At 43.3% G+C, this 16,557-nt stretch overlaps 1 protein-coding gene across 6 annotated transcripts in view; it reads right to left on the minus strand.

The window, feature by feature from the left end:
- Positions 1 to 16,557, minus strand: part of PISD (phosphatidylserine decarboxylase) — a 46,876-nt gene that overhangs the window by 18,453 nt on the left and 11,866 nt on the right. The window contains exons 1-3 of one of the 6 annotated variants that reach the window (XM_074972848.1): positions 6,925 to 7,033; positions 5,869 to 5,999; positions 921 to 1,341 (exon numbers count right to left, since the gene is read on the minus strand). In XM_074972848.1, coding sequence (XP_074828949.1) covers positions 921 to 1,111 — 191 coding nt within the window. In that variant the 5' untranslated portion in view covers positions 1,112 to 1,341; positions 5,869 to 5,999; positions 6,925 to 7,033. Of the gene's footprint in view, positions 1 to 920; positions 1,597 to 5,868; positions 6,588 to 6,924; positions 7,056 to 12,271; positions 12,448 to 16,557 lie in introns of those variants that run through there. The other 5 variants (XM_074972849.1, XM_074972847.1, XM_074972850.1 and 2 more) reach the window with 5 other exon arrangements.

Raw genomic sequence — 16,557 nt, forward strand, 5'->3', positions numbered from 1 at the left:
CTGCATCTTTGGAGGTGACGTAGTGTGCTGAGCATGACTATATGTGCATGCTGATTGGAAGGGGAAGGCTCCTGCTACAAGTTATTTTGAAGAGCACTCCCGTCCCTTGCAGGATGAAAAAATTTGAAGCGTGAGCTGTAACACACTCTACAGTTCTCTCCAAGAGAGAAAGGAGCTGGGAGACTAGAAAGGGCCAACTTGCCCTTTTGAGGACTTGGGTCAAAAATTAAAACATCACCTGAAGAGATGCAACTGTCACCATGTGGGCTCAAGATGGTGCCTTTGGCTCACCGATTTACTCTGTAGGCTAACATTACTAACTCCAAAGCCAGAGAATGGCCGTGTGCTGGAGTGCAAGAAAGACCTGAGTAGCTGAAGTATTGTCTCAGCAGCGCTACAGCAGGCCTCAACAGCATGAGGCAAGACCAGCGCACAGCACAGGAATAAGAGACACAACTCACCTGCAGCTCCTCCTCCCTCTCATCCGCCAGGGCCCAAGAGCCTGACAGAGAGATGGCCTCTCCAAGAGTTTCGGAGGACAAGGTACTGCTCTTCCCTCCCATCTCCTTCTCCCTCCCTTCACTGCAGACGATCATGAACCAATCCCTGCAGAGCTGCATCCTGGCAGCTGGCTCTAAAACCCCCTTCCTTCCCATCGCCTTGGCCTGGTTTTAGAGGAATCCCTCTCTAGATTTTTTGCTCTCCCATTGATCAGAAGGGGACCGGAAGAGAAAGGAAACATTATTTCTCTTGTACAACAGCAACCCCTCCCTTGCCAATTCAGCGCATAAGGAGATTTATAGTAATTAGGCCAAACAAAGGTTTTGCAGATGGCGGTCACTCCTTCTGCCCATCTACCCTCCCTTCCTTATCTCGCCCTTCAATCGCCATACTGCAAAGCAGAAAACACCAAACAGTACCTGAAACGGGCTCTCCTATTTGGTGTGCCCCCGGCAGAGCCAGCTGGGCCTGGACTCTCCAGTTGCGGGTGCTGCTCCCCGGCACAGCTGCCACTGTTCCCTGAACGTAGCCTTCGGACATGAATTTTAACTTTGCGGAGGTTGTAGCAAGAGAGAGGAGGGTTAGATAAAGCTTTACAGCATCTCACCATTTCCCTGCGTGCAGATCTGGTCCCTGCAGGGTGTTTGACTGACACATCATCAGGATGGCGGTCGGTCGTAAGTCTCAGTCTCTCTCTTTTTTTCTCTACCTCCCCTTCCCTTGCTTGCTTCAGCACAGGAGGGAAGACACGACGTCACAGCTCCTAATTCCCCCGCTGGTTTGTCTCCGGCTTCCCTCTCTGTCTCTTTCCCACTTGCAACTCAGCTACGAGGTTCCCAGCTATTGCAAACAAACAGGCATTGTATCACACTTCAGCAACCCTCTGCAAAAGCAGCTTTGTGCGAGACAAAAGCAACCTTTGCCGATAAGCAGCCCCTGCTCCTCTCTAGCCAAGGTTGCCATCGAAGCTCAACTCCCAAACGAACACTCTGCAGTGTCAGGCCGCTAGTAACTAATGCACTATGATCAGAACTGCAGCCAGCTGGCCACGCACAGTTATCCCAAGAGCCAGCCTGAATGCGAGGCTGGGAGGAGGAGGAGGAGGAGGGATGGTGGAGAAGAGGAGGAGGGAGATAACTCATAGCTTCAATTCTGCACTGCAGTAACTGCAGCTAGATCAGTTCTGGACTACTGAGCAAGTAAATGTGTATGCAGACACTCACTCTGCCAGAAAACCCTTTCCTTCTCACACTTTCCAGCCTGGGAACAGAGGAGAGGAAAGGGAGGGAACATCTTTTCTACCTCATGCAGTCCAGTTAGAGACCAACACCCATCTCAGGACACCCTTTCCATCCCACACTGTCCAGCGAGGGAGCAGGCAAAGACAGAAAAAGGGAAAGAACGTTCCTTTACAGATATACATCCCTACACTGAAACAAACAAGTTCCAGTGCCAGCTTGAGGAAACAGGCTCTGCAGAAAAAGTTCAACAGATGCTTTATACAGAGCACAGGACTTCAACAATTTTTACATCCAGCAAAACTCAGAAACCAAACCACCAGTACCATGGGGGCAAGAGAGATTGTTGCAGTCTTGAAGACTGCACACCCATTTTGCATGGCACAGATTTTGGAATATTCATTGGGTGAGAAGTTCTCTTCCATATTGCAAATTATATCTGAAAGCTGTTGACTAAAAACTGGCATTTCGGTGTCTCTTGGCTGCAGCACCTGGATCGCTAAAGAGGAAAACTAGCAGCAACAGCAACCCAGAGCCAGAGATCAGAACTGAGCTTACACCTGGCTTCTGTGTCAAGTCCAACACCAGAAATATTTTATGGTTCAATATTTAAGCAAAATGGTTAAACACTGGTTTTTGTCAAAACTAAGGTAGATACCAGTTTAGTATCTCCAAAGCATGCCCACCCTGCTAGTGCCACAAGTGATGTGGAGTGAGTCAATAAGGACTTTGTTGCATAAACCCAAGGTTGGATAGGAGGTTATATATTGTGCTGAGGGGAAAAGAAAAAATGGGGGCAAATTTTCAACAGAAGCGTGATCTAAATCAACAGTGTCCCTTTAAAAACAGGTTTAAAAACACTTAATCAGACTAAGGTGGAAACCATTTTCACCACCAAGATCACAAGAAATGCTCAGCATGCATGCAAGTTCCAGAATCTGTGACAAGGGAAAAAATACAGCACTGGTACAGAAAGGCCAGGAGACAAACAGTGCTGTCTAACAAACATTTTCTCCTCCTCCTCACATCTCAGACATGCAGGGACTCCTACACACAAGGAACCTGCATAGGGTTTTCCTCTTTGTTGTGATTCTAATCTTGTTCTCCAAAGGACCCCACCCACACTTCACATTTGCTATGGATGAGGGAAAGGCCAGAGCAAACAAGTTTCATCTGCACTCACAATTTATTCTACTCTTCCTTCAAAAGTAGGTGAGGTAAATACACATTTCAGTACAGTCTATTTCAATGGAAACAGCCCAATTATCTCTCTCCTTTCAAAGAACTTACCACATCCTAGATCAAGAAGGCAGGGGTTTATTTCCCCAAGATTTTACAAAAGAGTGGAGTGAATTGAACAGCCAACCTGCACCCCAGAAGTGAATGAACACTGAAAATATAATTCCGTTGTTTAATGTTGAGACTACTGTAAATTCAGATAAAGTTCATGGAAAGGGAACATATGGTGGGGGCTACCCACTTTGGGGCAAAAACCATGGCATGATAGACTCACCTTCCTAGGTGAAGTTCCCAGGGAGAGAGAGGGATTTCAGTACTATATAAGCCATACTGCTCCATGGCTACACAAAACTCACCTCCTCTAAGTAAGAAGCCTTACATTTCTCTTATGTTCTGTCCTACTGACCCCATTACACTCATCAAGATGCAAATACTATTACCCATGGATGAGAGTCTGCCCCTCTTCTTGGCTGAGACCCGCTTAAATACTGACATACAAACATACATGGCGAGTTGCCATGTCAGCAGCTACTGCACAGGAGGGATTAAGGATACAGCAGAGTTTGGCTGCTCAGAATTGAAAGATGCCTGCAATGGAAGAAAGGGGAAATGACTGGATCCTGGACCATGCCAACCCTACTCTCAGCCCAAGTGTTCTGAGGAAGGGTGAAGGAAGGGACTGGCCCAACTGAGCCTGGGCATCAGTTACTGAATCCCCCCCCTCTACTGAGCGATGAATGTGACGGATTTACACCTGGATTTCTTCTCAAATCTCAGGACAGTACAGCAAAGCCTCTCTTACTAGCTTCACTGATGGGCCTCAGAGTTATCTAACTCTTCTGTATGGGGAGTCTGGGGCGTCAGCCCCAAACCACCACTACCTGCTTGAACTCATCCAGAATTCATATTCAGTGAATAAAGGAAGTAATGACCATCTGCACTATAAACCCCCTGTGGAGAATTATCTAACAACAAACAGCTAATCTGTCAGCTATGCAACTCCACTCTGGTCCATCAGTTCATATAAGCATCAAATCCAGTGACCCCGTTTAATTACTTGTCTTCTTATTATTTCTCAAAGCCCTTCCCTCAGGACTCCAAAAACACTAAGCCTGCGGATTTACAGGAATCAGAGACTGGATTAAACACACAACTGTACATTAAACTGAAATGACATAAGCATGCAGGGCTGGGTTTAGAATCATCCAGCCTGGATGCTAGAAGCCTCTCCCTCCCCACGTTCTTCACTTGTTAACAATATTGCCATTTAAAATATATGGTATAACTTAACACATACTGTTGGGGAAAGCTGTATGGTTAAGCATAAGCCATACAAGTGGAACAAAAGAAAGTATCAAGCAGCAAAAGGTAGGGGTATTCCAAGACCCACATCACACTATTATACAGAGCAGATCTGCTGCTAGTGACAGGTATTAGTTTATCATCAATGGTTTCATTCTTTTCCCCTGGCCATAGTCAATATCTTCTGTTTAAACTTATAGGCACAAAAAATCATCATCTCTCTTCCTTCCGCTCCACCTTATTATTCTGGAGAAATCCAGCAGGAGAAACAATAGCTTCCTCAACAGACAATCAATCAGGAGATCCTGCTATTCTAAGAGCATAACAAAAAGGTGCTTTTGGACATTAGGGAAACAACCGTGGATTGGCTGTTGTAGAAGTCACATGATTTTTAATGCTGTGTATTGCACTCCCTAGATTCCTGCTGGCAGGTATGTAATCCTTAACTCTTCTTTGTGGGTGTCAAGGCCAGGGATCAGCAACCTTTGGCACACGGCCCGCCAGGGTAAGCCCCATGGTGCGCCGGACCGGTTTGTTTACCTGCCGCGTCTGCAGGTTTGGCCAATCGAGGCTCCCACTGGTCAAGGCCGCCGCTTCCCGCAGCCCCCATTGGCCTGGAGCAGCGAACTGCAGCCAGTGGGAGCCGCCATCAGCCGAACCTGTGGACGCGGCAGGTAAACAAACCGGTCCGGCCCGCCAGGGGGCTTACCCTGGCGGGCCGTGTGCCAAAGATTGCTGATCCCTGGTCTAGGCACTGGCTGCGAAATGTACTAGATGCCCTGATACAGCAGGTCTTTTTCCATCTCTAGTTTCTAGGATTCTCTTGCCCATTTTTTATCTCAAGCGGGCTTTCTGTAATTCCCCTTCTAAGAGAGAGGTTTGTGTAATTAGCTTCCTTTAAATGTATAGTTGCACTTCTCAACAAACAGAGAAATAAATCAACTTTTTAGAATGGCCATAAAACATTAGTTTATTCAGCGCTAAAGACTGTGCAATGTTTTTGGTAAACAGTCCTTGATCTCTTCTCCAGGGCAAGGAAACAGGTCTTATCCACTTTCGTAAAGCAACATGTAAGTTTATGGCATTCTAAGTATTTTGTAATATGGTTCTCTGTGGTTCTATAAGCATATTTAATTTCTTATGCTACCTGATAAAATGCCTTTCACCCAAGGTATTCATAAAGCCAATTCCCTTCTAGGATACAGAAATCTAAAATGGAAGCATAAGGAGGGAGGGGGGGAATGGTTGTTTTAGACCTTCCTACTAAAAAGGAAAGCTCTGTTAAGCGCTCTAGAATCCTGAGTTGGAAACTGAACGAAGAAGCTGTAAGGCCTGACAGACAATTCAGTAACCTACATAAAATACTAACTGCATAAATACTTCAGACTGGGGGCCGGGGTTCTTTTTAACAAAGGGACTATTAACTCTCTCAGTGTTGGTTCCTCAGATCAGCAGAACTGAGAGATTTCTAATACACCAATTCCTTTTTCATCTGACCTGAAAACCCAAGAAAACAGTGACTAAAGAATTGGTGCTCTTTGGAAGTTAGGCCTCTCTGATCAGTATTTGGAAGTCTAAAAGTGCTTACCTTGGCTGTACAACACTCCTGGCAGCTGCAGAGGCTGACTCTGAATGAAGCTTGTTTCAGTTCCTTCACAGACTTCTTGTTTTTAATCTACTGAAATGTGACATTGACCTGGCTTTTTTGTTTGGGTTTTTCTAAGACAAGTGAACAAAACAATGGAATGTAACCCACATAAGTGTTCCTGACAAATGCACAGAAGACTGGTGCACCAACAGGCAGGAAAAAACTCTAATCCATGCCCTGCAGAAATCATATGCATTGATGTGTCCACATTCCCATCCTAGTAATCCCAAACCACGGTCCTGTTTCCAAGATCAGTTGATTGTGACTTTCTGGTTCTACACTACTTCTTCCGTTTCCTGGCCGTGAAGCTGGATGTATCCACTACATTTAAGTAGGAGTCTGCTGTATTGTGGAGAGCTACACGCTGTGGAGTTTAGTATTACTCTCTTCAACAAAACAAGCTCAGCAAAAATGTGAAACTTAAGATAGTTTTGTTTTCAGCTGGATGGAGCAGAATGATTATGTGAGATCACCACTAAACCCAGCAGGGCACCAGCCCCCAATCATGATCACCCTACACCCAGCAGTCACTACGTCCTTAAATAATACTAAATCCCAGTCCTCTGGCCTGACACTGAATCCGACCAACCCAGCACCCTGCTAGACAAAGGAAGCTATGTCTATGCATGCTGTAAGGCATAGAAATAAGAGAGAGGGTTAAACATAAAACGATCTGTGTTCTTTGTTACCCACACACCCGCCCTGAATAGATAGAAAGTATTAACCCAGCTGCCTGTGCATCTTTCTATACTCTTAATACTACCCACTGATATTGCAAAAAATGTTCGCTTAGTTCATCAGGATTTCTGAGCTGTAATCCTCTTCTCATGTCAAAACAAGCCACAAAACAATTGTCTCTCACATTTATACAGTTTCTAACAGTTTACACCCTAAATTGGGTAAATGTGGTGAATGCCCCTCAGCAGAAAAAATACATTTTACTATAATATAGCAACAACTTATTTCCCTTCCTCACAGTAGGTATATGCATTTCACCTGCAGTTGTTGCTGTTGGCCAAAATAAACCTCTAAAACACTCCTGGAGAACAACTTCTGAGATCCCCAACAGCTGGCTGGCTCGCAGTCTGTCTACTAGATCTGATCTGACTGCTTTTTGCTTTAAGAAAGCAGCACGATGCAGCTGGTCCTCCTGTCCAGCTCATGTTTCAGCCATTCAGACTCCAGGGTGGGAACTGTTAAGGACGTCCCAATATCATCAAAAGCATCTGCATTCCCACAAAGCCCCAGCTCTCTTTTTCCCCTTTAAGAGGAGGAGACAAGGCGGAAAAAACTGAAAGGAAACTAAAAAGGAGGGGGATAAGACTGCATGACAAGTAGTCTCTCAGTTCCCCAGATGGCTTCCCAGCAGTGCATTTACAAAACAGCAGACTCATACCAGGGGCTTGGGAGATAGTATCCAGGCCTCTGTTAACAAATCGCCAACTGAACACATATTAAGACGGTTTAGGCTGAATACCAGGGAAAGTTTCTGACGGTAATGTCTGTTGATCATGAAATAGTCTCCGAAACAACCATATTACTTGGGGAATTTAAAAATTGTACTGGACAAAGCAGCAGAAAATGTTCACTACAGAGCAATTCTCCAGACCAGGGATTAAATTTCATACCAGTTGGATAGAAGAGAGCATGTATGTAAAATGATCCAGTTTGGATTTTCTGTTGCTGTTTTCTGACATGTTTCCAGAAACGCTGATGTACATGTTCCCAGCCAAAGAGTACATACAGTTTTATAAAACCCTTCACAACATTCAAATAGATTGCTCAATAGGTGTCTTATGCAATGAAAGAGACACTGTAGCAAAAACTATCCATCTAAAAAAACAGTTTGAACGTGACATTGAACTCTACAACGTCTTAGGACTAGCTGAAAAATGTAGGGGAAATTGTGGGCAACACTTTTGCCACACCACCCCACCGTTCCCCCTCTCCCCTGTTGAAATTTGAACTGTTTTGAAATTTTCTGATCAACGCTACAAGAAATCAGAGATTTCTTTTGTATAGTTAGACATATGTCCATACAGCACTCAGGCACCAGAAAAAACAGAGGAGAAGGTATGACACATAACAGGACACCTGGTCTAGGGATAGGATTTCACTCTGCACAGGCAGAAGAGCCAGGGTATGGAGTCGCACAGGTGGAGGATTTTTCATGGATTCTTTCTTGGGATATCCTGGTCTGTGATTCAGGATCTCCCATCACAGAAAATACTATTCCTACAACACCATATGCTGCCTTACTAAAACGGTGCTATGTAACGCTGCCTCACTTGTCCACAAGCAGCACGACAGAACTATCCCTCTGCTACCAACCCATCTCAGTAGGAAACACTGATTTGCAAAAGTGGTGAGCACCCAACAGATGCCTAAACATGAATTTAGGGACCTAACTTTAGGCTTCTATTTTTTAAAGTCTTGGCCTGTGATATTAAGCTTCCCCCCCTAGAAGAGCTGGTTTTCACCCTGTTATTTGCCGCATACAATATGAGATGTCACTATAAACTAGTGCCACCTCCTAAGGTTCACTGGGTTCTCTCTAAAGCTGTATCTTTACTTGGTTTTTGCCACTCTTACTATGCCACCATTACACAAAAAATAGAATTGCAAAACAAATGAGATAAGAACTGTGGAAGCAAATAAAGGACAGCAGTAAGGAATTCCCCTCTATTTAAACACTACTCATCTTGTCACACTGTTTATCCAAACTCACTCTTTGGCCAAGGTTTCCTTGTGTAAATTATGCTATCTGTATATCAACAATGCCACAGTATTAACAGAGAAGGAAGTGAGTGGAATTACTCCTGGATACTATATATCCAGGATACTAGGCACACAGAGGCCTTGGCCAGGAAACGTTCTCTGATAGATTTGCGCTTACTGCCTCAAATTCCTTCTTCCACCTGTATGATAAATATCTCCTTCTTTCGTTCAGAGCTCTCTGCTTTGCCTCATCTAATTAAATGAAAGCTAAATCCCCTTTAGTAATCATAGAAGAGACATACTAGTAAGTTAATCAGTTCAAGCTATAAGCCACATAATGTCTCCAGGAAAGTTATAAAGAAAGGTCCACGCCAGAAACCAAGTGTTCTCTGTTTTCCTGTCATAAATGGAGGCAATACATTAAAAATTTAAGGCACAATGGGCCTAAATTAAGTTAAATATTGTTTTAGTCCTTCCTCTCCCTCACAAAGATTTTGTAAACTAATATAAATAGGAATATTTTCATGATTTTAAAAATTCACTGAAAAATAGCATATTCACTTTACTGCAGTGATATCCTCAAACAAACCAGTGCTGAGAACTAGTTACTGAAAATGACTGTCCTAGTTTCAATGATGTGCAGCATCAGTGGTGAAAAAACAAATGAGATACGTAAAATTTCAACTTTAAAGAAACTACATGTGGCATACAGCTCTTCCATTCAGGACTGGTTTAATGCTTTGATGAAGGATAATCACGAGAAGACAACAAACCCTTGAAGACCATATTTAAGCCTTTGTTTAGTGACAAATATTAATGATACATCCTGTATGAAAGTTTTCAAAATATACTTGAGGCAGAGAGAAGAAATTGCTTCTACCCAGTTTCATTTTTTTATATTCCAATTCTACTTTTTTGTTGATCAAGATGAATCAATATTGACACATTATATATATATATATATATATGGTTACATACTAAAATAATTCAAGTAGGAATAATTATTGAGGCACAAGTTATTGCTTATTTTTTAATTTATTTCTGATTGTGCATGAATATATACACTTTGCTAAACAGAATTAAAACCAAAGCTCTTTCACAAGGGACCATATCTACCTGCAGGTTTTCACAGAACGTAGCACAAATAAGAAGCGTTTTGCCAGTACTGCAGCATTTCAAATGTCTCTCTCATCCATGTTTTCTCTCTCTCTCTAAGCTGTCCCCAGGCTCATCCCCTGGCCTTATAAACAAGGAGATAACCCTCCTCTCTCCCTTGCCAAGTTTGCTTCCAGGGATGCCAAAAAATGCAGAAGGGAAATAATGCAAAAACACAAGTCAACAAAAATAGATGCTCCAGTTTCCAGGGAAAGGCACAATATAGCTATTATTTTGTTTAAACCCTCCATTGTTTGTAACACCCTCTTTGAAGTCTGAAAATTGTTTCTCCCTTTTCCAGGTATTTCCCATTTGGCAGCCTTCCCTTCCCCGCTCCATGAAAACATACAATGGAGAGTAAGCCAACAAAATAGGTATCTGAAAGGGAGTGGGAAAACCCGTCAGTGTGCTGTGTGTGTACCTGCTCACCTGGAATCCTGCTTACACATTTGAAATTCTTTATGCAATTCCTCCCTACACAAATAAATCCTTCAGTACCAGTCTTGTCTAAAGCTGCATCTATGCCTGTATCTCAGAACTTAAAAGCAACGCCAAAAAAACACAAGCCAGAGTATTAACACAATGGAATAAAAACAGTTTGGTAAGGAAATATTCCAATTTCACACTTCCAAAGGGTTTCTCAACAATGAAAAAAAATTTTTAACTATGAAAAATACTTTAGTGTCCTTTTAAATACGACTACTTCCCGGAAATTTACAAGTCCAATTTATGGTACATAAAGCCACACAATCTTTTACTAGCCCTATTCTAAATAAGTTCAAGCAGTTTGGGAAAGGGAAGCCTGGAGGATAGATTGCAGATAAATCCCTCAAACTGTTACAGTACAAACTGTTCACATCTGGTCTCTTAGGATCAAATCCAATTTGGGTCCCAAGTAAAAGTCAGTTTAGGGATTCCAGTCTAGTCCCTAATATACATATGCCCAAAACACAAAACCACACCAGCTGGCCCAGCACTCAGAAATGGAAGAGGAACAGAAGGATGCTACAGGTCAGCCTGAGGCAGAGGAGCATGTTCTGCACTGGCATCAGTCCCTCATTTTCAGAAACGACAAATTTACTCAAAAACAGAGTGGGGCAAATAAAGTAGTTTGTAACTAGCTGCCTGTATGTTTTGCAACAAAACAAACCTAACATATATATAGATAAACTGTTTGGTCAATGTGGAACTCTATAATGTACTTAATGTTCTGTACATGATATGACAGTTATATGGGGTTGTGTAATTTTTCTGTTTTTTGCTAAAAATGGGTCATTTAGGTTACTACAGAACACGTCCATGCACCTGATATTCATACTTCAGTTTCATGACAACTTATAAAGACAAAGTGACAACACTAAAGATCTACAATCACTAGAGTAGAGAAGGAACCACCTTTGAAGGGACAAGCTCTCTTTAATGGTGTGGATGAACTAGAATCATTAGAGATTAAGATGATATTGTTCTGCGAGAAAGTTCTCAGAAGGTGTTCACAAGGGATCTAGATAAGAATTGCCTTCATACTAATTCTGAATAATAGTCACATTTGCATGGTACATTCCCTATCCAAGGATCTCAAAGCTTTTCACAAATATTAATTCAGCCTCAACTTTCTTGTGAGGTAAACAAGAATTACCCACACTTTCACAGGGGAAGAAATGAACGCATAGAGAGATTGTGTGACTTGCAAAAGATCATGCTGCAACTCAGTGGCAGAAGTGAGAATACTACCAATAATTCCTGAATCCCACTCCTATGTTTAGGGGTTAGACAGAGCAATCTCCTTCACATGCGCTGGAGACACTTATCATCAACTAGGATAATAAACTCATCACAAAATGTTTTTCAATGATCATATATGTAACTGCAGAATACCAGTCTGTATCTTTATTCTGTATCATATATACTGTCTGTATTTCCTGTTTTAATAAAAAAATTAGCTGTGGATGGCTTTGGGTGGCTTTTATGCTAGATTTCCATTTCAATACACAACAGTTAGCAAATTTTGAAAGTGCATTAAATCTTCAGATATGCTACAACTCACTAGCATTATAAGAGTACTCCAAGGCTGGGACATGAGAACATTTCTTCTACTGAGCACAAGAACTGAAGTTCCTTTAGAATTGCTGCAAACCCCACGCCTTATGCTCTATGCCAGCCAATCATCTTTTAATTCTATCACTAAGATACAAGTGAAAAAGAAACGGACTTAAACTATCCAAGCTGCATCTGTTACAGCAATTGGTAGAGGAAATGTGTTGGCTGTACTAAGAAATGAGAGACACCTACAGTTCTTAACATGTCATTACATTGGCTTTAGCAAGCAGGACTGGGAGGTGAGGAAAAACGCTTTATGTCTTCTGTCGGTTCTGGTAACAGAACACAATCCAATTTTTCCCTTGTTGAAAGGCAGCAGAAAAGTTTGTAGCAAAATGTGGCATGTGGTACAAACCCATCACAAATATCTTACCTCCCATTTGCTTGCAAGCTTGATCGGTATCTCAATGCCCATTTTCTCCAGCTGCTCCTCCTTGTACTTTTCATAGTGTCTGTATCCTGCATATCCCCCACCTGTGGCCACCAGAAAGTGGAGAGGGCGCAGTCGGAATGTTCGCACTACCGGTGCAGTGTGAAGCTTTCTCCTGTCTAACAAGAAGAGGCAGATCTTTAGGAAACAGGACAGCTAAAGAGTAAAGACGAAGTTATAAGGGAGGAAGGTCAGATCAGATGCTGAGAATGTTAGAGAGGACTGTGTGTCACTGTGTATGCATGCTGTCATGTTCCACTGACACACAAAATGCGTACAAGGTCCTGTTACTGAGGATGCACATACATAAAGATGGGTCACTGCTGACCTGTGCCACCAGCAGCCACTTCCTGAAAGCATAACTTGTGATTTAAAGCATCACTGATCCCCAGCCTCCATATCAGAAGACACTCTGGAAATCATGAAAATCTTGTTTTCTCAGATTGTTTGGCTGGGGCCTGATGAAAACAGCACCCATGATGCATGAGGAAAGGAGCTGACAATATTTCCAGTACAAACCCAGATTTTTACTTTAAACAGACATATCACAAGAAATTAGCTGAAGGCTGACACTGGCATGATACTGACCAAAACCAGAAGATCATATCCAGAACTCCTCCCTGGATTTTAAATATTCACTGGAGTGGTGAATGTCACCTGACCCCATTTCAAGCAAACATCTTAGATGGGAAGTATACTTGAATTCTAGCAGAAATGTAAAGATGAAGGCTCTTTCCACAGCAGAAGCAGAACTGTTCTAACTATAAAAATATTTAAATATGGTTACTGCTTACACAATTTCCGTCCCAAGCAGGCAGGGATGGTATCAAACTGTATTATACCCCTCCCACTAGGAAGTGGGGATCTATAATACCATTTGGTTAGCACAGTTCTCAGCGATACAATCCTGTCAACACTACTCAGGGAAGCTGCATTGGAACCTTGTAGCTAGCATCAAACACATTTAAGTAAGGCTGTAATTTCATAGACTTTAGAACAAAAGGGATCCTTAGATAATCTAATCTGACCTCCAAGGGCAGCCTCCCCATTGTTGAATTGAACCCCAGTCTCCCTTGTGACAGACAGGGATACTCACCACTAATAAGAAACATAGTTGTTCAACATGCTATTCCCAGTGTGTGCAGGATGGAAGCATTTAACAAACTGCAACGGCTACGGATGGGGTTTTTTTTGTGTGTTTTTTAAATGTGCTCTTATGTTACTCCACATTTAAATACTCTTTCCAATCTTTCTCCTCTATTTCTCCGTCCATTTGATATATGCATTACTGTAATTATTCCTGAGGGCATTCTGTGCCAAAAAATTAAAAATTCTGCACACAAGGTTTTAAAATTCTGCAAAATTCTGCAAATTTTATTTGTCAAATAAATGTGGAGACTCCATTGGGGAGCATGGCACTGGCTGCACAGAGGTGGGAGATCACTGTGCTGCTCCCGCCCCAGGACATGGACTCAGCGGTGAGGCTGAACCCAACCTTGATACAGCGCAAGGACCAGGCCTGCCCCAGAAACATCCCAAGGCCCTGCCTCTCCGTGCCAGGTTCAGCAAGGCAGGATCCAAGTGTGGAAGAGCTTAGTGTGGGGGAATCCAGGTGTGGGTTGTGAGGGGCAGGCAATCTGGGTGCACGTGGCTCAGAGGGGGACCTGGGTGCAGGGGGGATTGGATGCACAGGGGCTTGTTGGGGGATTCTGGGTGCAATAGTAATGGAACTGTGCCGGGGGGGTCCAGGTGAAGGTGGTTTAGGCTCAGCGGGGGGGAGGAGGGGGAGTGATAGAGCTCGGCAGGGGGGTCTGGGTGTGGGGGGGTTCCAGATGCTGGGGGAGTAGGGCTCAGTGGAATGGAAATCCGGGTGACTTGTTGGGGTGGTCCAGGTACAAGGGGAGTGGGGCTCAGGGTGCGGGGGGGGAGGGGTTGAGGCTCAGTGGGATGGTCTGAGTATGAAGGGGTCTGGATGCATGGGGGTCTGGATGGGGGAGCAGCTCCCTGTACAGTGATCCCCCCACCCGCACAGCTGAGGAGAGATGGGTGCAGGAAGCATGGGGAGAGAGTTTGCAGAGCTACAACCGGGGGAGAAATATGGGGGTGGGTCCTCCCCAGCCCAGCCAGGACTAGCAGTTGAGCCTGGCGCAGGTTTGGAGCCACCAGCCGGGTCTTCCTCAGTCCCGCCCCTTCCACAGTGATTTACCTCTCTGCTGGTTGCCCTGGGCACCTGAAACATACTGCTGGGGCGGGTCGTATGACCACTCTTGTGGCTTCCCTTTGCTTCCCTGTCAGAAAGTCATTTTTCTGTGGGGAAGCAGAGAAATCTGCGGGGAACATTAATTCTGTGCATGCACAGTGGCACAGAATTCCCCCAGGAGTAATTACTCCTCCTGCTGTCCCCCTGCAACACAGTTTGCCTATGCTTCATTTGCTTTTCTGATTCCCTTTCTCTATCTTTGGCTTTGTATTCATTTCCTCTACTCTACCTTTCCTGTAATCTGTCTGCTCTTCACATCATCTATTTTTCATAGCTTCCATTTATATAGCCCCCTGGGTTTCTTTTATGGTTTCCAACTATCTTTTTTTCTACATTTGCCTTCCCTTCTTCAAATAGTCTGTATCTTTTTTCTCCCTTGTCAGCTGGGCACATGGTCCTAGAGATCAATGACTATGAAGTAAGAACACCTAACCTCATACATGAGGATCAGTCACTGATCTAGGCTGGATCATCAGGATTCATGTTAACATGGTACATTGCCCAATCTTGGGCAAGGAACAAACAGCTCCACATCACAGTATTTTAGATTTATTTTCTATCTTTATATATGGGGTCCCTCAAAGAGGTGCTACTTCACCGTGGTTAAATATTAGATGTTTTTACAGTGAATAATCAGCTGCTGGAGACAGAAACAAGGCATTATATACAATTACAGTGTAATATAGCTTTGTTGTTCTCACCATAGAGGTCCCAACCACCATACCTTTCATTATGGCTATATGGTAAGGGGAATCCTGAAACCCTATGGTTAGATGCAGGCAGGGGAGGAGGGGTGTGCCTGAAACTTTTTTTCTCTTGTAGCATTGGGTCATGGTATGGAAAAGGTTGAGAACCACTAATGTCGCTAATTGTTAATTGGCAAACTCCTCTTGCACAAGAAACAAGCCTTACACATTGAAATGTTTCCATTTTCTGACAAGGAGGATACTTCTATGCTGCATTGTTACAGAGCAACAATGAGAGAGCAATAATAATTAATGCTAATACCAGTACATTATAATAGCAGCACAAAACAAATGAGGGAAAGTGACAGCAGAAAGTGTTCTCCTCCCAAAATCTTTATACCAAAAAAATTTAAAAACCCAGGTCTAACAAGCTAATTGAGTATTTTAAAATGTGTTGATAATTCTGACATTCATACTGCAGCCAAGCTGAGATTTCTCAATAATGTACCACATCAAAGAGGCAGCACTAGTGAATAAGAATCACTTGGTTTCAGAAAGAACTACCAAAGGAAAAAATCTATCTGGGTGTGGACAAACTAGATTCAGTGGGGAGTAAGGAAGCACTGCCCAAGAAACAAGGTCTCAGAATCCATTTGCCAAAGAACTGGGTATCATGTCCATAGCATTCCTTTGAAGAGTGGATGAACTAGAATCAAAACATAAAGGGCCTGCTCCTGCTCCCACTGAAGTCAACAAATAGCACTGGGCCCTGAGGTTAGGGATCACCTACAAACTAGTACATTATTTAAGAAACGAATATATTGAATCGTTAGGTATCTAAAAAGTACCAAATCCCTTTCTAGCAATGTGGCAACACAATGGTCAGATGGTTTATCAAAATCTGTGAAGTTTTAACCACGAGCAAAAAACAACTAGCCTAGTATGCATCATTCTTGTGCTTGGATGCTCAACTAACCTCCAGTGCTTATACTAAAAAAGGAAACTTATCAAGTTTTTGCCTCACTGAAGTCTTGTTTACTTTACTTAATTTCATTTTTATGCATGTAAACTTAAAAAAGTGTACACTGATCAACGTGCCTTAAAATCTGTCTTTAAGTATAATTAAGGCTACGACTTTGTCACGAAGGTCACGGAATCTGTGACTTCCAAAGACCTCCGTGACTTCAGCACGCCGAGGCTGGGAGCTGAAGGGCCCTGCCGCTGCCTGCAGTGGCCGGGAGCTACGGCCCCCAAGCTCCCCGGCCACTGCTGGCGGGGGGTAG

Source organism: Natator depressus, chromosome 15 (assembly GCF_965152275.1).
Source record: "Natator depressus isolate rNatDep1 chromosome 15, rNatDep2.hap1, whole genome shotgun sequence".
NCBI lineage: Eukaryota > Metazoa > Chordata > Testudines > Cheloniidae > Natator > Natator depressus.